This window comes from Ambystoma mexicanum, chromosome 1p, assembly GCF_040938575.1.
Source record: "Ambystoma mexicanum isolate Mex_15411 chromosome 1p, UKY_AmexF1_1, whole genome shotgun sequence".
In the NCBI taxonomy this organism is placed as follows: Eukaryota; Metazoa; Chordata; class Amphibia; order Caudata; family Ambystomatidae; genus Ambystoma; species Ambystoma mexicanum.
The window spans coordinates 544,439,247-544,460,655 of record NC_090921.1 but is presented as its reverse complement, the minus strand read 5'-3'; the positions used below and the strand labels follow the sequence as shown (position 1 = coordinate 544,460,655).

The window sequence follows — 21,409 nt, the reverse complement described above, 5'->3', positions numbered from 1 at the left end:
CAAACAGCCACCACTCACCAATATCGATGTTGTCGGGCCATACTTGATGATCCTTCCTCTCAGCAGCCATGCCCTATGAATAAAACGTGCAGTGCCGGATCATCATGGAGTATTGCATCTTTTTTTCAAAGATCAAAAAGGGACATCAACCTGGGAGTGTCTGTAACACTAATGCCTACTGTAACGTGTTGTGTACCTATGATCCCTCATGCTTTGAGGTCCCCCCCGCCCCCAGATTTTCTTCACCATACTGGTCGGCCACATTAATGCAGAGCTTGTGATAAGGAGCTATATTGCTGCAATTAATATCCATCTCTTTGCGTCTTCGGACCCATGCAGCGTTCTTCGGCTGTTTCCCGGTTCCCATCTGCAGATTTGTGCGAATGAAATCCTTTCGGCTGGCTGCAGAATTCACTTTCAGGCTTTGCCCTTCACAGTAGGGCGAGTGGGGGGCCTTCTCTACACCACATCCTGCATTAGAGAATGCCTTCCTGTAATAGGAATTTTCCTTGGAGGGACGCTCGCAAGAAGTGCCAGTGCGGTCAGATCGTACGAGGAACCCTCCGGTAGCTACGGGTCCTGTTTGGAATCCGAAGACATTCTTGCGGAGTCGCTGACTCCCGCCTGCCAGTCCCCAGCCCCACCAGGCATGCAAAACACACTTCTACTGGGATATCGGCCAGTGATGACAGGGGCTCACACCAAGGCAAAGCGTACAAGCTAACCCCCCACCCCCACTTCCCCCCTCGACATCCCTCAGTGGTGCCGTAGAAGAAGCGGACTGCACCCGCAAGCAATCTTTGTCGAAGTCTGGAGACACTCGGGTTCTCGACACTCTGCTCCGCCTCTGCACTTAGTACATGTTTCGAAGTCTTCCACTTCCCAGAGTGCTCCCCCCAAAATCTTCGGTGCCTTTTTCAGACATGTCAAAAGACACTTCGAAGCACGTGCCACTTGTTTGAACTCGCCCCATTTGAGGTCTAAGTTCTCTAGTACAATTTCACAGCCTAACTTCAATGTTTTACCTGAACGGTATGTCCAGGCCTCTTCCCCCGCTATCGGAGTCCGTACAGGGTGTTAAAGGTCCGGTTCCAGCCGAGTTAGCTTTCCCACTCTCTGGAACACCAACTACAGGGACCTGAACTGGGGCGAGGTTTGAGGAATGTATGGAAAAGCGGTCTAAATGTATTGATTTCTCGGATTTGATGGGAGTACCTGTACCAAGTCTCCTCCCTTAGGTGAAAATCCTAGGCCACTCAAGTCACCTAGTCTTCAGCACTACCTCTCCTGTACATCATCTACCTGATCCTTCAGAGAATATATTTCAGGATGATCAATCTGATCAGGAGGAAGAATTATATTATGTCCCATACCAAGGAGACTGCTCCCATGATCCTGCCTCCCAAGACACAGGCGCATGACTTGATGTCGCTGATTATCAGGGGCTTGGCCCACTACTCCTACTTTTGAGGCTGAACCTGACGTCTTTTTAGATTCCATGCCTGTTACAATCCAGAGATGCTTCTCCCATTGTTGCTCTTCAACAATATTCTTTAAAAAGGCAGCGGATCATTTCAAGCTACTCGCTCAGCAGGCAGTGCTTGACTCTGCCTAGTATATCTTCAGAGAAAAAGCCTGTCAATCACTCTTCTTAATTCTATTAAGAAGGGCATCACCCCTTCTTTACTCGCGCCCTCCCTGACGTGGGCAGTTAACCCGCGCATTGAGAAAATGTTAAATCCTGCTCCTTGTGACCCGTTTTATATTCGCTGACACTGTATTCCTTATTCACTGGTGGTCACCACAACCAGGAAGCTTGCAGGCGTCCCTTTGTCGTCAGCGGAGGCCCCTCCTGAAAAGGACTCTAGAACATGAAATGCCAGTGTTCTACGGCCTATAATACCTGCATTGCAAATTACACCGCCTTGCTTGCCAACTTCAGTGATGTCCAGTGGGGCCTGCTGCAAGACAGGCTAGGGAGTGTTCCTGAACCTGCCAAGTCACAGCTTCTTGCTGTTCAAGGACGACGAAACTCGCACACAATAGTTTTAAAAAAAATACTTTGGACTCTGCTGACACAGTTGGGAGAGTGCTAGCTGAAGGGACTCTTTTTTTTTTTTTAAATCGCCACGCTTGGTTGAAAAACTCTGGGTTCAAACCTGAGAAGCAGGCCTCTTATCAACAAGCCCATAGAATATAGTCTGTTTTGTTTGGAAAAGCAGTGGACGATGTACTCGAGATGGCAAAGAAAGAGCATGAGACTCTGAAGTCTTAAAATGAAATAGCCAGCAAACCGTACATGCACCACATGTTTTTAATACCTGCTGCTGCTTTCTGGGGCAATCTTTTTCCAGGGCCGCACAGGCCTCTTATGGCACAGAAGAGACGCTCTGCTACCCCAATCAGGGATTGTTCAGTCCCTAACAAGCTCCTCAACAACAAGTGTTTCAATGTGGCAAGGGAAGGGGTGGGAATGCAGCCGCTAGATACTCCTCTACCAGCAAATGACTGTCGTCCGGGTCCCCTCCCATGCATCTCCAGTAGGTCGGTTAACCTACTTCAACCACGCATGGGAGGGTATTACTTCAGCAGACAAGTGGGTGTTTAAGACTGGGCGAGGGATACTAAATCTACTTTCTCAAGACACCTTGGTACCACCCGCCAAAGACCAGAAGAATGTCACTGGACCATCTCCTTATTCTTCAAGCAGAGCTTGGAGGCCCTGCTGCAAAAGGGAGCGATAGAACTCGTCCCAGATCAACAGGTAAACCAGGGTATGTATTCAATATACTTCCTTGTAGCTAAAAAGGATCTAACCATCTGCCCTGTATTAGATCTGTGTCCTGCCAACAAGTATGTCAAGCCTCAAAGTTTCAGGATGACAACTCAGCAGGAGGTAATCCCAATGCCAAAGCACAGGTATTACGTGGCCACATTGGATATGAAAGATGCATACTTTCATATTTCAATGTTGCATACTTTCATATTTCAATGTTGCCAGCGCACAGAAAATACCAAGGTTCGATATGGAGGATATTCCTTATCAATTAAAAGTACTCTGCTTTGGCATTTCCTCAGCCCCAAGGGTTTTTACCAAGTTTCTGGCAGTGTCAGCAGCACACTTACGCAGACAGTCCATTCCGGTGTACCTTTATCTAGATGACTGGCTCATTACAGTTTGACGCACTACAGGCGTGTCTAGAGAACACCCACAAGACTGTAGACCTCTTTCAACTGGGGTTCTTTAACAATTAAAAGAAGTCAAGCCTTTTTGACAGCCAAGTGAAACCATTTCTGTGAGATCTAATTCATACAGAATGCAGCCTTGTTTTCCCCTCCGAAAGGTTTCAAACATATTCCAAATCCCTCAATATATAGCCGGTCATCAAGTAACCGTACAGAAAGCCATGCAGCTAATACGAATGATGGCTTCCTGCATTTTACTGGTGCCATATGCCCGTCCGTGCATGCGTCCTATGCAAGAGTGACTCTTGAACCAATGGTGTCAAGCAAGCGGTCAGTGGGACATTCTAGTCGTTGTCCCGAAAGCCCTTGTTCTATCACTGTAGTAGTGGACACGGGAAAACCTTGTCAAGTCGTTCACCACCCCTGCAGTAGAGGCCACTCACCAGAGACCCATCCCTGTCGGGGTGTGAGCTCACCTTCTCCACCAGACGGCACATGATCACAATAGGTAGCAAGCACATCAACCTGTTGGAGCTACTGGCAGTGTTCAAAGCCCTAAATGTGTTTAAACTACAAGGGAAGACCTGAAACGTGAAATAAAATGCAAGACCTTGTAAATTAAAAAAAAAGCGCGTAAGGAACTGCATATGTTAGGAAAAAGCAAGAAAACAAAAGGAGAGAATGCTTGAAAAATTATACTAATTGTTAGGAGTGTAACAAATAAGTAGTGTGAGGAATGGTTTAAATCACCAAGAATTCAAACGTGGGCATGGTGGAAGGAGATTTCGTGTGGCTTCTTCCTTGAAAAAGTAAGCTTTGCAAAATCTAATTTACCACTCACATAGTAGAGAAGTGTTTGTTGCGAACCAGTTGCATGCTGTTTGACCCTGCTGATGATTACAATGACATTCTTGGATGTTTGAATCTTTTGTTTGGCATTTACTTGTGTGCAGTAAATGTCAAATAAGTGTCAATGACTTGGGTGACAGCAGTGTGCAAAAATGGTGTCATACACTATTTTACAGAAAGCAGTCACATTTTTGTCAGCTGTCGCCAAGCATAGTGCTTTCTTTAAGTTGAGTGGGAAACTAAGTTACACAACCTGTAAGTCTACAGGATTAAAAAATAATCTGCAAGGCCTGAGCTGCTAAGAAAGGAAAAGTGATTAAATGTATTTAAAGTATTTGCAAAGTGACACTCAAATAGTGATACAGGACACGTTACTAACCAGAACGGAATCGGCACCTAACTTTCCCAACTTATATCCACCCTTGCTTGAATACATAGAGCTTTTTTAGGGGCCTACAAAATGTCCTCACCATAGACGTTTGCGTACTCTCTTTGATGTGGCTGTTTCAAGCTTTCGTCTATCCTTCATTTCAGCATGTGGTGTAGTAGCCGGACGTCTGCGTCAGCACTAATAAAACAAAAAAGCAATGTGATGTTAGTTTCCTTTTATTTTCCATCTTAGCTTAATGGCTGTAATTTGACCCAGTTCTCTACTGCTCTGAATTGGTGTAGTTGGGCATTGCTTTGCAAGTCTCAAACAGGTTAACTGTTAAGTTGCATGTGCCTATAACTATGCACATATTAGAAGTATAAAAACAATCCATAGACTAGTTGAGGAAAATGTTATAATAGTTTTTTCGGGAAACACAAATTGCCTATCTAGGTGGTTCCTGGTTGTGGGGAACAATACCCAATAGTGAAATAAGTAGTAATTTAACTCGAATAGACACTTCTCTCTGTGCTCTTGATTTTCACTGGCTTTCTTTTCCCCGTTTTGACAGGTTTACCCCTCGAGCTCAGGTGATGACTACAGCAGAGATCCTGCCGGATACACTGCCTCTAAACCTCCCAGTACAGTGTATCCGGGAGCCTTCTACATGCCAGGTTAGTAATGAATGTTAGTTTTGCACCTCCTGAATTTGAGTGCATGTTTGTGTTCTTTGCCTGCTTCCACATTCTGCAAGAGCAATAAGACAAGTGTTGGCTGCTTCTGTTCAATGTAGCGCTGGGTACTCCCAGATTGATCTGTAGTGTCGACACAAATTGTATGTTGGATTGTGCCTTAAACAGCCTGCATTGTTAGCATGTCACTATTACTTCTTTTCTTTTGCGAAGGACAGGATTCTATATTTTTTAAGCCAGTTCAGCTGCACTACCATCCATTGACGGCAGGTGTTAACCGTGCATAGCTTTAGGGGTGCTGTATGCCCTTGTAACAGCCTATATGCTGCAAGTTGGAAGACGTAACTTTGTCGACTAAGCCATAATTTCGGTGCTGCTGGGTGGTGATTATTTCACTTAGGAGAAACATTCTCCTTTGTATGTAGCACTTCTACTTCTGACTCTGGCCTGCACACATTGTCGTGCGTTGTCCCTACCTGTCTCCTGGATAACTGCTGTTGGCAGTAGTGTTTAGACTTTTAACGTTATGTTTCTGGTGTCAAAGCAGGAATGTGTTAGTCAGTGTGTCTGTGTGCAGTAAATATTGCTGGCACTCCAGCTTTTGTTGGACACAGTGCCACCTGTAACACTATCGCCCATTTTTTTGACTATTCCGCTTTTTTTTTCTTTGCTGTTTAATTCAATATTGCTAGGTTTCCTTTATTACTGTGCTAAAGTTCCCCTACAGTGAATTTGATAAACCCAATTACAGTATTCTGCATAGGTTTTTGAGGTGCCACTAAATGTGATTACATATGTTATATCTTTTTTATTTTAGACGGAATTCATACCTCTGCAGAAATTTGGAATTCATCTGGTCCAATCAGCCAGCCAACCTATGGGGCTATCCTGGGCAGTTCTCCTCCCCCTCTCACACAGTCTGGCAGTTTCAACAGTCTGCATCCACATGAACGGATGGTAATATACAAGGATTTTGAAAAAATGCTTCCAATCATGTGATATATACCTTGTCCGAGTTTCCTTTTTTTTCCACATTCAGTATACGTTCTCATAGGACCAGGGGACTGACTATACTTTCCCTTTATATCTGGAAAGAATGGGGATAGAAATCAAGGACTCCACAAAGCAGGAAGGTGTATGATGTCTTGTATGTGTATTGGCATGTGCAAATATTGCGATGCTTGTTCTGGGGCTCTATTAATGGGTAGGCTCAGGTGTTCCTGCACTTGCTTAGGGGTTGGGGGATGGTGAGCCAGGAGCTAGATGCTCCGAACTGCAAAGAGCACTGTGGTAGAGCCTGGAACTGTTGCTCCCCCTACAGCAGGAAACCTATGTCTAGATGGTAAAGACAATGCTGTTGGTTCGAATGTGCTGGCTTGGCTGAGGACCTCATGGTTTTGGCCCAGTCACAGGTAGGGTGTGCTAGTTAACATGACTCTGTAACTTGACGGCTGTTGTGGTAGAGTGTTGAGATGGATTTCTGGAGTCTGGCCTGGTGGACCGATTTTAGGAGGTCACTCTAGTTAGTGGTACTCTGGACACAGTAGCAATGAACGGGTAGCATTATCACACAACTCTGATACAAATATATACATTGACCATAGGTTCATAAATGCATTAAACGTCAGTATTCAACAAGTAGGTAAGTAGCTTAAATGCAGTAAATGATGGAGCCAAGTCCCAAGTTAATTCCTTAACTTAAGCAGTCCAAACACTAAGAAGAATGGGGCGGTGCCCAAAAGTCACAAGCCACAATGTTTCTCCCCTGAATGGAGACTCTGCAGATAAGTTGCAATTCACGTGTGTTGGGGAAAGTTCGAAGAAGTTATTCAACATTTTTACTTATGCAAATAAATCTGTTCTTATATTTCATTTTACTGTACCCTGGTTTGACGAACAAAAGATGAGTGGGATGGAATGCAGAATACATGGGACTGATTTTCTATACTCTGGCCTTGTGTTCAGATTTATAGAAGGCCAACCTATATTGTGACAGGGACAACTCTGGGGACCTGTAGCCAAACCAGTTCAGGTAGCAGTGACCGGCGGTCTAGGCTGAGTTATTCAGAGGTGGTGAGCTTGTAAAGGGTCCCCAGTGAGTTCACACAGTGTTAATCACATATTACACTTAGACAGTATACAAAATAAAATGATCTTTTAATGGCCAACCATACTATAGAAAAATGACTACTGGTAGGTATAGTTATTACACAACACTAGAAAAATGGATTAAATATATACTTTCACTTATCAGAGGGTATAATATACATCACAAACACCTGGAAAGGTAAGGTTATATTATGCACTTTTGGCCAAAGAGAATGATCCCTAACTTAAAAAGTCCAGCCCTAAATTGTCTGGGGCCTTTTGCCCAATAGTTCAGGTAAAGTTTGACAGATTCTGTAAGGCAGGAAAAAATGCAGGTAAGGGTCTCTGGGGTCCAGTGAAGGGTTCTAATTGTCAGAGTACAAGTTAAACTAGCTAAAGGAAGTAGCCCCAACTTTCAGAAGTCTTGCATGAGCAAGCAATGGCATATCCAATATTGTTAGAATAAAGTTTATTATAAGCCCATAGACTTATAATGGGAGTATAAGGGTAGGTAAGAACCAATGTAACTTAGCCCCGTACTCCGGCTCTTCCCAAGACTTGGCAGGACAAAAGAAGAGGGTCTAAGGTTGCTTTTCCGGCTGTTTGTCACAGTCCTCGATTCGCACAGGGTGGCACGTTCTTGCTCATCTCCGGTTGGTGAATTTCACTGGTGCAATGACTCTCAAATGAAGAATGCAGCAAAACTCGATGAAGGACCCCTCTTGGGACTGTATTCTGGTCAGGTAAGCAATTGTGGACGGTGGTCACCGCCGCACGGTGACGTAACGGGACTAAACTGCTGCGGTCAGACTTTCCCTCCTATCTCGGGGTGCCCTTGAATCTAGGACGCCAAAATTACGCAGAGGTGAATCTTGTAGGGCCAGCTGAGGATCCCTAAAGTTCCAGGACGAAATTCTGAACTGGTGACGTCAGCAGCACAGTAGCCCAAACTCTGAGCTGGGCAGCCACAGGGCGGTCCCGGGAAACATCCGAAGGCTCTTCTTTGCAGGGTACCGAGCAGACGTTGGGAATGGATGTTCCACCCACTCCCAGGATCGCAGCTCCTTCGCAGGACAGCTAAAGATCATCACCAAGACAGGGCTCCTCCAGGACAGCAGCAGAAGTTGGTAACCAGGCCTCCTTCCGACAGCTCTCCGTAGGTCTCGCAGTTGGTTGGGAGGCTTGGCTCTTTCAGGTTTTTCCAAGATCTTTCAAGAATGGGTGCAGGTGTCCTCTTAACCTAAAAGCCAGGTAAGAGCAGCTGCCCTCACTAGCCAATGGCAGAAATAGCACACACACCACATCCCCAGCAGTGGGAACACTCATGCATATGACTCAGACATACTGACACCAGTTTGTGTATTGGGGCCAGACAATCCCAACCCACATCCTGCCATCAAACACACACAGCCCGCCAAAAGCTTCTGCTTTCCCGGGCGCTGGAAGTCCTTGTAGGGATTTAGGCTAAAGAGCAAGATGGCAAAAGGACAAGCGAAAAAAAACATATGGCACAGCCATGTTTGGACACTAGCCACAGTTGGTAGCCAAGCGCTATAATCGCAGTAGCGCTAAAACGAAAAGTCCCAAAAAATGGGAAATGTCACTGCTGCCACCAGCTTCGCCTTTTAGCACACCTGGAGTAACCAAAAATCCTCTGAGGGTTAGTCAACCGCAAAACAAAAATGTAACCCATTGTACAAGAAGTTACCACAAGTGATAACCAGTTACTAAAAGTAGTAAGAAAGTCGCAAGTCTAAGGGAAACAATGTTTTGCCTGAAGGACATGTCAGTTTCCCCATAACATGTGAGCAAAAGCCAGTGCAATGAAGCTTAACGCTTCACTGTACTGCAAGAAGAGCAGGTCAGCATCAGAAATAAAAGCAAAGTGTTTGGGGGATCCATAAAGATGGAAGGAAAGGTGCAGTAAAGAGACAACAACAAGGAGACAGACTTCTTCCCAATGTTCTCCTATGGAGGACAGGGGAGGGACAGATACTCTGCATTTACTTACGCACCTGACTGACATTTTCCCAGATGTTATGGATCGTCTGGGGTGCTTGGTTTTCTGCTGTTTGTCCCGGTTAGTGATGGCCAGGAGTTGCAGGTTCAAGGATTCTTCTGGTTGGGTGCAGCTGGAATATGCAACCTCTGCCAATGAAGACATGCAAGAAACACTGATGCAGTACTCCGGACACCTCGCAGGTTGGAGAAAGGCGAGTTCAGTGACTGTCAGCGCACACAGGCAATGACGGGCGTCCTTCCAGTCACAGAAGCTGCTCCAAGATGGGATCCCTTGATGGTATGCTGAAATCTGGGAAGATGATGACTTGTGGCATGAGCTGGCGACCACCGAAGTTCCATGCTTGAACAGAGAAAAAGCGACGCTTCTGGCGAGGTTGCCCACGGGAGAGCTGCTCAGTCCACCGGGTAGTCCAGGGACACTTCTGAAGACTCAGAAGGGGCGGATCATCGAAGGCGTTGAGACTAGCTGGTCTCACTAGTCCAAGGGTTGAAGCACCACTCGGTCTTTGGCAATCGGGTATTCGCACAGGGCTTCACCGGGCCCGATGCAGGAAGGGATGCTGAATCACTTCAGGAGTTGTCTTTGGATCTTTAGCAGGCTGTGCTTCTTCAAGGTATTTGTGGCTCCAACGATCTAAGGAAATGGCTGCAGAGGTCATCATCTAATGCAAAATCTGAGCTGAAAGCAATTCCAAGCCCACCAATGGTAAGTATCTTCACCATTCAAACAGCCAGTAGTTGTCCTGTCATGGATCTGCAACTATCCGGCTTGTCTTTACTGCCAAAAAAGAGGATAATACCCAGTCACTCACTGACACCGGGGGTACAAATCATATGCTAAATATAACAAAGATGGTCTCATATGAGGACCAGTTAAACACCTGACTTCAATATATAGAACAGGTGAACCATTGATCAACCCCCGCTCCCTTCAATGAGCAAATCCAAGATCAAAGCATTTGGTGGAAGGGGGCCTGGAATTGTCATCCATTAAGGTGCATTTGGCAGCAATATCTAGACTCACTAGGAGGCAACATGCTGCTCCTCTGTTCAGTGATCGGGTAGTGAAACATTTTTTGAAAGGGTTGTTTCGAACGTTTCCTTTGCTCCGCTGTGGAGCCTTAATGTGGTACTTTCGGTTTTGATGAAACTACCTTTTGAACTGATGTCGACGACTCCCTTAAAGTTTCTATCACAGAAGGTGGCTTTTCTGGTGGCAATTACTTCGGCCAGGCGGATATCTGAGTTGCAGGCACTGGTCGTCGACCCGCCATACTTCTGAAGGACAAGGTTTTTCTGGCCACTAACCCGCACTTTATCCCCAAAGTGCCGACGGCATTTCACAAACTCTTGTATTGTTTTACCCTTGTTTTTTGCTACGGCATCCATTCTCTGGACGTTAAGAGGGCTTTAATGTTTTATTTGAATCGCACTCAGGACTTCAGGAAGTCAAAGCAGCGATTTGTGGCTTATGGTCTGTCCAACAAGGGACCGGCTATTTCTAAGCAAGTACTCTCACGTTGGGTTTCCTCTAGAATTTTCGTCGTGCCACTCAAAGGCTGGGAAGCCTTTGAGGAGGGTTTCTAAGGCTCACTCAACGAGATCCATGGCCTTGTTGGCGGCACTGTGGTCTGGGATACCACTGGTGGACATTTGCCAGGCAGCCTCCTGGGCCGTTCCGCATACCTTCACCTGGAATTACTGTCTGGGGCAGCAGCATGTGAATGATGTGCAGGTGGGGCGTGCTGTCCTGCAACGCCTGTTCCAATAAGGTAAACCCCACAGCTTTGGGGTGTTTATTTTGATCTTTTTCACTTGATGGGTTTGTTGCCTCATGGATGTGATGAAGTGCTGGTTGTTGGTTTGCCTGTCACACTGTGCCACTCATTGGTTGTACTGCTATGTAATCTATTCACAGCATGTGAATCCATGAAAGATACAATGCTGGAGAAGGGAGTAGTTTCTTACCTGTAACTCAATTTCTCCAGCGTTGGTATCTTTCATGAATTCACATGCGCCCGCCGGGCGCCCCTGCAGGCACACCTGGTTTGGGTTTCCTCTACTTTGGAGGTTAAAATCTGAAGGGAAGCCCCGGGGGCAGGGCTATTTATACCACACGTCCTATTGGTGGGGCCTAAAGCGCCCAAAAAGGACGTTGATAGGACGCTAAAGTTTTGAGGTTTTCCATAGGAAAACGCTAGGTTAAAGTGACCGAGATTTCCTAGCCTGACGGGCTATATTCACAGCATGTGAATCAATGAAAGATACCAATGCTGGAGAAATGGAGTTACAGGTAAGAAACTACTCCCTTATCATTCATTTATAAAACATTCATTAGAAGGAGGCAATCATATAGTAACAAATATACTTCAATACTGTACAGTTTCTGAATCAGACAAGACCCTTTTGGGATGGCCCACAGACACAACCTACACCTACAGGTAACTTTAGTAACAAGGTTGCTGGGGACATTAATATCTTACTGTTGGCTTTCAGAATACTTTTCAAGAGAAGTAAAAGGCAAACGTTATTAGAACATAAAAGGTTACAATTATTCTTAGGCAGTGCAAATACTTTTTAGTTCGCCAGAATAGTCAATTCAATAGACTAGGCCAAACTCATTGGGCTAAAGTCTTGGATAGGATAAAGCAGTTCTGGTAAGTAAACTGAAAAGTCTCTGCACAAGTTCTCGCAAGTAGTTTGTAAAAAGAATCATATGTTGGATAACAAGTTGATTAGGCCTGTGAGTTGCAAAAGTTTCAAGCACTTTCACTGTGAGAGGTAAGTTCTCTGTCTTGTTTTACAGTACCTTACAATGAAGAAAAAAGGGCAGCTGAAGACTCGCTGTTCCTGGGCCCTGGTAGTGGGGACAAGAGGGAGGATGTCGCGGGACTCCTGCACTGGACTGGTGAAAAGCTTGCAACTGGCAAACTTCAATTTCAGTGGCTGTTTTGAATTGCAGCTACCGCACTGGTAACGCTGGTCCTGGCTGTCAAGGTGGACTGTCCTTGCTTCTGAGGTCCCATACTCGGCTGAGAGGGATTGGGGTATCAGGCTTGGTCGTTCTGACGTCGTGGGAGTCCGGAGGATCTTCAAAGCGCTGTAGGCCAGCTTACAAGTAACTCACACAATCTGGTGTCCCTTTCCATGGCTCTATGGTTTCCTGCAGCACTCTGAGGAAATGCAACCAGCTCAGATCGGTGTCCAGGTGGCTTACTTGGGAGTTGATTGGTCCTGCCAACTCAAAGGGAGAAGTCGTCCTTGCAGGGCTTCTCTGTCGATGTGAACTTGGCGATTCGGACCTGCAGCAGGGCTTCACCGGGAAAACCAACGGTCCAGGAGTTGCAGCAGCCAAGAGACTCGCCTTTTATTCAGTTTTCTCCCATTCATTCCAGCCTAGCTGCCACTCACCCAGCAGGGTAGCTGTCCTTGCTGGACAGTCAGCCAGACAGTCATCACAGAGTGCATTTGGGTCTCCTAGTAGACTAAGCACAGGGAGCTTCGGGCACCTACCACATTTCCTGCTTACCCCAGACACTCTGTAGCCAGAGGCGGGTTTCACTCCTGAAGCCTGCCAAAGGCGAATGAACAAAGAGACCAAACATGGTTTGGCACGCAGAGAAACTCTAGAAGGACCTTTCCACGAAGACATGGCGAATAAAAAGACAGGGAACCATTTTAGCAACAATGGCTGGGCGCCATCTTGAAAAACATGGCTCTCGCGATTTTACGTTACCGGAGCTACGATTAGTTTGCGGTCGGGAAAAATCATGGTGGTAGTTTGTAAAACCACTGCCACCAGCCATTCTGAGGGGAAAGGGTAGCATTTGACTGCTACATGAGTATCTAGACACAGGGGATAGTAAGTAACCTCTCCAGCACTCTATTGTAAGATAGGGTGTGCTGGGTCAAGGAATTTAAAAGACTAGTAAAGTCAATTTCACTTTACTTACTCTGGAAAACAGTAGTTCATCCCAGAGAAGGCATTTAAACCTGGGGAAAGCCTGAAAGGCTTCCATGTGGCACTACACTGAAGGTGCTTTGTGACACAAATGTAAAAGATGATGCCTATGGAGTTGGTTAGACTCCATAACCAAATAAAACACACAAAGGTTAACACATCAAAATACATGAGGGAGTGGGGAAAAAGGGTCACACTCTCTCCAGGTAAAACATTCAAGTCCTCAAAATCCAGCAAAGTTGCTGGGGGTCTCTAAGGTGAAGGGAATTAGCAAATGTTTGAGAATTCTCCCTAACACCTTCTGGTTCTGCTGTCGCTATAAACCTGAGCTATGGACAGGACACCTTTTTAAATGTTGTCCTTCTTGTCAAGGAGGACACGCACCAGAGGTGAAATAAGTCTCCCTCGAGATCACCACGAGGCGTCCGGTCGGTCTTGCCAGCTCTTGCGTCCTAAGACGATTAAAGACTAGCGAGTTAAACTGTGGGCGCCCTATGCCATGATGCAGGCAGAGGGTAGCTCCACCACTCGCTGAGTGACTAGGAATTGAGCGACAGCCGTGACTCCGACACGGATGCCATTGACCTATCGTCTGAGCGGCCACGTTCTGAGTCGTCCGTCCTTGGCAGGCAAGCCACCGGTTCTGCTATGGGGAGTGTACACCGGCAACGAGGACGCACACTTTACTCACAAAGGGTAAACAACCACCCCGAACCGCCTCGACTAACTCGTCTGGATTGTCCGAGATGCCAACGGGTACTCTGATTTCTTGACCAGAACCCACCAATCCTCCGGGCCGGCAGCCCTCCCTGCAACCGTCTAGGCGGCATGCGCCCAGGCAATCTACTGGCAAGGGCGTCGGCACCAAAGTTCATAAGAGCGTTGAGATGCCTCTTAAGAGCGTGCCGACGCAGAAGGTCCCGGCAACGTTGAAAACTACTGCGAAGCTGCTATTACAGCCGAAACCCCTCCCAGACACGCCAAACATCCACGAAAGCCTTGCGAATATCGTTTCGGCGGCTAATAAGCCCAGAGTCAGGTCGAGGGACACGTCCACATGCCAAGAAAGGCAGGAGGACTATTCTGAAGGTCCCCAACCCTGGCTAAGACCCTCTCTGATACATATTGACAGTATAAGCACTCTGATACCCAAGAGGAGCCCTTCCCACCTCCAGACCGCTCTGGCTCATCCTTATGGACCATAGATAGGTTTGAGGGATGTATGAATAGACTTTCAAAATTGTAGACTTTTCATAACGGTTTACCACTCCTAAAAGGCATAGTGAAAAAGACCTATACCCCACTGTATCTAAATTTCAAAGGACCTCCTGCCCTCTTCATGATTTGTTTGACCTGAAGGAACCAGAAGAGGTTCCTCAAGACCCTTATGTACAGGAAGATTATCCATTTGAGGACCCTATTGACCAGGCCCCATATTGGGGGACGGGGAGGTGTGCAGCCAGTGGATAATCCACCATGGCTGTCACCAACCAATACCTCTGACCCAGACATTATGCATGGACCCTCCCGCATCTCCCATAGATGACCGGATGGCATTTAATTCCATTCTGAAGAAAGCTGCAGAACATTTTCAGACACTGACTTTGTGCAAGATATTCTGAAGGAGAAACCACCTGCAAGCCAGGCAATGCCATTATTGAAGTCCATTAAACGGCGTATTGCCCCTTTGCTGACGCCATCACAAACGAGAGCTGTGAACCCATGGGTTGAGAGGCTTTTTTGCCCCTCACCTACAGAACCTCTCTACAATCGGGGACATGCTACCCCAGATTCCTAGTCCTGACTAAAACTAGGAAAAGATCAGGAGTACCCTTGTCCACGGGTGAGGCACCGCCGGACAAGGACTGCGAGAAGTTTTATGCCCAGGGGAAGCTTGTCACTACTGCGGTAGCCTATTACACCAGAATTGCAAACAATACTACGTTGTTTGCCAGCTACAGCAACGTTCAGCATGGCCGGGAGGACTTCCCTGACTGCGTCTTTGATGATAACCCCTATCTGAGGAGACCTCATGAGGCCGAGAAACTTCTCGAAGAACACTTCCTCACTGGCCAAAGAGGTCGCTGAACCAACACGGCCCCGCCTGCAGGCGGTTGTGTTGGAGGGGAGGCAGGTGAATCATAATTTCTGATGCTTGTTAATCTGCTTAGAATCACATGCTGTGCATATAGTGCGACATCCAGTGGTAAACGCAGAGTTTTGCTTTTTGTCTTTCGAGAATCGAAAGGACATCGACATGGGCGTGCCTGTAACACTATCCCTACCTGACGTATAGTGTACCCAAAATCCCTCACACGTTGAGTTACCTCGGATTGTTTTTTTCTGCTCCAGCATACTGGTCGCCTTATGCGGAGCTCGTCCAGAGACATTGCTATGGTTATCCTTTCGACCCTTGGTCGTATATTATAAAGTTATTGAATATTATCCTACCGTCCATTCCTTCGACTGTTTCCTGATCTACGCCGAAGCCGGTTCCACGTACCTTTGACAGTGTTCCGGTCGGCGCTGCCGACCACCTGTCCAGGCCTTCTGGCCGGCCTACACAGTACACAGAGTGTGGTCGGGATGAACATTTCCTTTTTCTAAGAATGCCTTTCCCTTCCCTCTCGCTTTGTTCCCTGGGTCTTTTCGTCACTATATTTTTCTTCAGCTTTGGAGAGAACTCTGTTTAGGTTTCGTGCTTCTTGTAAGGCCAAATTTCCTTGGAGGGATAAACACAGTAAGTGTAATAGGTGTCTGCCCCTGAATCACTACGGGACGGCTTGTGCAGCTTGCAAGCTCCTCCAGCCAAAGACACTAAAGGAGCGCCATGTTAAGCGGTGGGCGGCCTATGGAATGTCGCAGGCCGAGTATAGCTCTCCCGCTGCCACAACCGCTGATTGTGACGAGGGGCTAAGTGACGAATAGGCCTCTGATTCGGAGGCCATTGACCTCTCGGCGGAGCATTCCCGCTCTGCGTCGTCTGTCCCCATCAGGCAAGACTCCAGTCCAGTTATGGGGACTGTACACTCCGACGACAAGGACCCACACTCGTAACACACTAAGGACACAACCCCTGGGACGTCTTCGACAAAACAGTCGTAGCAGCCCAAAATCGCCAACGTGCACACTGTATATTTCGGCCGTGCCCCCGGATCGGCAGCCCTCCCCTCCGATCGGCAGTCCTCCCCTCAACCGCATATGCGCCTTGCGGCTGGCAATTCTAAATTGAAGGGTGCTGCCCCCAATATTCAAGAGACCGTCGAGACGCATCGGAGGAAGGCGTCCGCGGTCGAGGAGGCCCCGGGTTCTGCTGAAAACAACCGCGCGATCGCAGGCCAGTACTAGACACCTTTCCGCCTCTGAAGAGGTTGCCGAAAGTATTGCTAGGATTATTTTGGCAGATAATCAGAAACAACGGTCCAGGGATTCATCGAAATCCAGTGAGAGGCCGAAAGATTCATCAGAACCCACAGAGAGGCCTAAGGGCAAACACAAAGACACACCAACTGTGTTAGTCCCCGAAAGGACTTTTCGGAAGGCACTGGAGGGATTTCTTCAACGTTAAAGGAGAAATCTCTACGTTCTGTGATGGAAAATCCTTTACAAGAGCCTTTTCCACCCTTAGACGACTGGTTAATCTATTTGGACCAGGGAGAAGTTTGAGAGATGTATGGATAGGTTACAGAGGTTTGTACAACTCTCAGAAGTCCACGCCCAAGAGGCCTTTGGAGGAGAGTTCCTTTCCTCCTGTGGCTAAACTTCAAAAAGTATTTGATCCTTCCCAAGAAGAATAATAATAATATACTTGGGACCTCACTGACGATCCGGTTCCTTTGCTACCAATACAATCAGGATGAATATCCCTTTGCTGACTCTGAGGATGTTCATATAGACCCCACAGAGGGTTGGGGGGACAACCCTGACCTGGTTGATCCTCCACCTTGGCAGTCACCCAATCCAACACCGGAACCTGATGCCTTGTGCATGGATTCCCCTCCACCCCCCGACCACACCCACTCGACAGGCCTCCCCAGTTGACAACCAAATGGTGTTCAACGCCATATTAAGGAAGGCAGCAGAACATTTTCGAGATTGCTACCCAGGAAGTTGTACCAGAGGATGATTTTGTCGAGGACATTTTGAAGGAGAAACCACCGGCCAACCAGGCTATTCCTCTGTTAAATTCAGAAAGCGGTTGGCCCCTTTTGACACCTGCCTTAACTGGAGCAGTAAATCCTAGAGTAGAAAAATTGTTTTGACCATCCCCCTTTGGCCCCCTTTACATCAGGGGCCATGCTACTCCAGACTCACTGGTGGTAACTACAACCAGGAAGAGAGCAGGGTGTTCCCCTATCAACTGGAGAGGCACCCCCTGACAATGAGTGCAAGAGGCTATACGCTCTAGGAAAAAGGGTTATGGCGGCTGCAGCTTTTTCCACTCAAATCGCAAATAACACTACTTTGTTGGCTAGCTATGCCGATGCACAATTGGCCATGCTACAGGAGGGCCTTCAAGAAGTCCCTGAACTGCTGTGGGCTCGCCTGCTCTCCACAATAGCAAAAGGCAGGCGGGTTAATCAAAGTATCCTCAAAAATACGTTGCATGCGGCAGAGACAGCCGGCAGGTCCTTGGCTCAGGGTACCCTCCTGAAGAAGCACGCATGGTTACTAAACTCTGGTTTTAAACCAGAGACTCAAGCTTCACTGATAAATAAGCCGGTAGAGGAGACTAATTTATTTGGGAAGGCAGTTGATGAAGCGCTCAAAACTGCTAAGGAAGAGCATGACACCCTCAAGACCCTGGATCATATCACCCAGAGAGGGGGAGTGAGTCTAGACGTTAATTTCGTGGCCAGTTTCCCTCAAAACCAATGCGGCTCGGGAAATAATTGGTCCTCTCCGCAAGGGACCAGCAGCTACACCACCATGTATCTCCCAAGAGGTCAATGACGTGGTAAAGGGAGGGGCCGGAATTCTACCCCTCGAGGCTGCCCGGTCTCAGGTCAGAAATGACGCGCAGATCCGGGTCCCCTCCCATGCATCCCCGGGGATAACTACAGACCAGTGGGTACTGAAGACCGTTGCCCATGGGTACTGTACAGAATTCTGCCAAACTGCCCCCTCCCCCCCTCTGATTGAGACCGCCAGGATCAAGACTCCCGAACATCTGCGCATCCTGCTACAAGAAGTCAAGACCCTGCAGGAAAAGTGCGCCATAGAAGTCATACCTCTTCTACAGGTAAACAAGGGTATTTATTCAATGTACTTCCTTGTGCACAAAAAGGATCTCGCCATGCGCCCTGTACTAGACTGGCGCCCAGCAAACAAATTTGTCAAGCCTCAAAGGTTTCGTATGGTCACTCTGAAGGAGGTAATCCCCCTGCTCACAGGGATTACATGGCAACATTGGACATGAAAGATGCATACTTTCATATTTCAATGTTGCCGGCGCACAGAAAATACCTCAGATTCATGATACAGGACAAGCACCATCGGTTTAAGGTACTACCCTTTGGCATAGCCTCAGCACCAATGGTATTTACAAAGGTAGTGGCAGCAGCATGCCTGTGCAGGCTATCTATCCTGGTTTAGCCTTACCTCGACTACTGGCTCATAACAGGGGATTCCTACGGAACATGCCTGTCAAACGCTCAAAGGACGATAGACCTCTTATTCAGCCTCGGATTCTCAACCAACGAGAAGAAATCCAGCCTATACCCCAGTCAAGCAGTTCCAATGGGCTCTAATTCGAACAAAGGACGGGCTCGTCTTCCCCTCCAACGAGAGGGTCCAAAACATGTTTCAAATCCCTCAATTTGTAGCTAGTCTAGAGGTGACGGTACGCAAGGCTATGCGACTGTTGGGCATGATGGCGTCATGCATTTATCTGGTTCCTCACACACGTCCAATGCAGGAGTGGCTCAACAGCCAGTGGTGTCGGGCCAGCGGACAATGGGACGATATAGTGGTTGTCTCGCCAGCCCTCGTTCTTTCGGTGCGGTGGTGGTCGAGGGAGAACCTCTTGAAGGGAAAATCCTTCACCACCCCCGCAGTGGAGGCCACTCTCACCAGACGCATCTCACGCAGGGTAGGGCGCTCACCTGCTTCAACAGACAGCGCGCAGAGTTTGGTCGTCAGACATAGCATCCAACCACATAAATCTGTTGGAACTGTTAACAGTATTCAAAGCACTGAAAGCCTTTCAGACACAACTGCAAGGAAAGGCCGTCTTGATCCTCAGACAGCACCACGGCCATGTACTATCTGAACAAACAAGGGGGCACTCGCTCTGCAGGGCTGTCCAAACTGTCCCAGAACATTTGGAAGTGGGCTCTCAAACACATGTTCCTGTTGTCACAACAGGTTCCAGGGTAACTCAATCTTCTGGCAGATGTACTCGGCAGTGATTTCCCTCTACCCATGGAATACGAATGGCGATTACACAAAGACATAGTCTCCAATGTTTTTCGCAGAATGGGGCTTCCCAGAGATGGACTTGTTTGCAACTCTGGAGAACGCTCAATGCCAAGACTACGCCTCCAGGTACCCCCAGAACCGTTCCATGGGGAACGGACTGGATCATATGGTCAGGGAGATTTGTGTACGCTTCAGCCCCCCCCTTCCTGACTCCCCTACTCAACAAGATAGTGCACAAGATGCACCAGAAACCAGTCACCATGATATTGGTGGCCCCCATGTGGACCCGCCAACCCTGGTTCGCTCATCTGATGGAGATGTCTCTATCTCCCCCAGTGAAACTTCCTTGCCCGTACAACATGTCTCAGGAAAAAGGGGAGACACTTAACCCATACCCGCAAACATTGAACTTGGAGGCCTGGCTCCTAGTTAGGACACCTGCAACTCCCTCAGAGATGCATGGACATACTTAGGGAAGCGAGAAAACCTAACACCTGATATTGCTATTCCAGTAAATGGAAACGCTTCATTATCTGGTGCAATACCAAGGGTGTCAATCCCATTGACTGCTCGCCCACGCACATTGCATTGTATCTGATTCACCCACTTGACTCGGGCTGGTTTTTAATTCCCTTAAGGTTCACTTAGCTGCTGTCTCAGCCTACACTACATCACAACAAGTGTTTTGGTGGAAAATACCAGTTAAGGCTTTCATGGAAGGGGTAAAGAGGATTCCCCCCCCCATTTCTAATCAAGCTCCCGAGTGGGACCTGCATGTGGTACTAACCTGCCTTATGGTGTCTCCATTTGAACCGATGCATGAGGCAAGTCTCAAAGATCTTACCAATAAAACAGCCTTCCTAGTGGCTAGCACTTCTATAAGAAGGGTTAGTGAACTACAGGCCCTTTCAGTTCTAGACCCTTTCGTTACAGTTCACACCCTCGATTTGTGCCTACATTTATCTCCAAATTACATGTGAACCAATCAATAGAACTGCCTACTTTCTTCCAGAACCCTACTTGCATGGCCGAAAGAAGCCTACACACGTTAGATGTGCATAGGGCACTCATGTTTTACCTGGACAGAACTAAACCACTGAGAAAGACGAACCAATTTTTGTTTCAATGGCAGCTGGGAGAGAAGGGGATCCTTTCTCTAAATCCGCAATCTCAAGGTGGATTGTCCAATGCATTACACTCTTGCTAGGAGAACTGCCTTTCAAGCCTAGAGCGCATTCTACTCGAGGCACTGGGGCTTCCATAGCATTCATTGAAAATGTTCCCCTGGAGTCCATTTGCAAAGTGGCAACCTGGAGTTCTGTACACACCTTTACAAAACCCTATTGCCTAGACACTCATTCTAGGTCTGATTCCCAGGTGGGACAAGCAGTACTAAAACACATTTTCACTACTGTTCCTTCTCACAACCCACCTCCAACTCCAGGTACTGCGCGCTAGTCTATGCACAGCATGTGATTCTAAGCAGATTAACAAATATCAGAAGACACGCATTACTTACCGTAAAAGTATTTCTGATGATTGTATCTGCTTAGATTTACATGCGCCCACCCTTCCTCCCCGCTCGGATGGAAGGAACATAGACTTCTTACTACTTTCTCTCTTTTCTGTACTCACTCACGATAGTCATAAGGCTCCCTCATGGCAGAAAAAATGCAATCGGAGGGACCTCGACGCGTGAGGGATTTTGGGTACACTATATGTCACGTAGGGATAGTGTTAAAGGCACGCCCTTGTCGACGTCCCCTTTCGATTCTTGAAAGACCAGATGCAATTCTCTGCGGTTACCACTGTATGTCGGAC

At 47.4% G+C, this 21,409-nt stretch overlaps 1 protein-coding gene across 2 annotated transcripts in view; it reads left to right on the top strand.

Moving 5' to 3' along the window:
• The window catches only part of TCF3 (transcription factor 3), a 1,342,799-nt gene that overhangs the window by 964,504 nt on the left and 356,886 nt on the right, over positions 1-21,409 (top strand). For both annotated transcript variants that reach the window (XM_069649483.1, XM_069649484.1), the window contains exons 9-10: positions 4,977-5,079; positions 5,915-6,054. In XM_069649483.1, the coding sequence (XP_069505584.1) occupies positions 4,977-5,079; positions 5,915-6,054 (243 nt within the window). The remainder of the gene's footprint in view (positions 1-4,976; positions 5,080-5,914; positions 6,055-21,409) is intronic.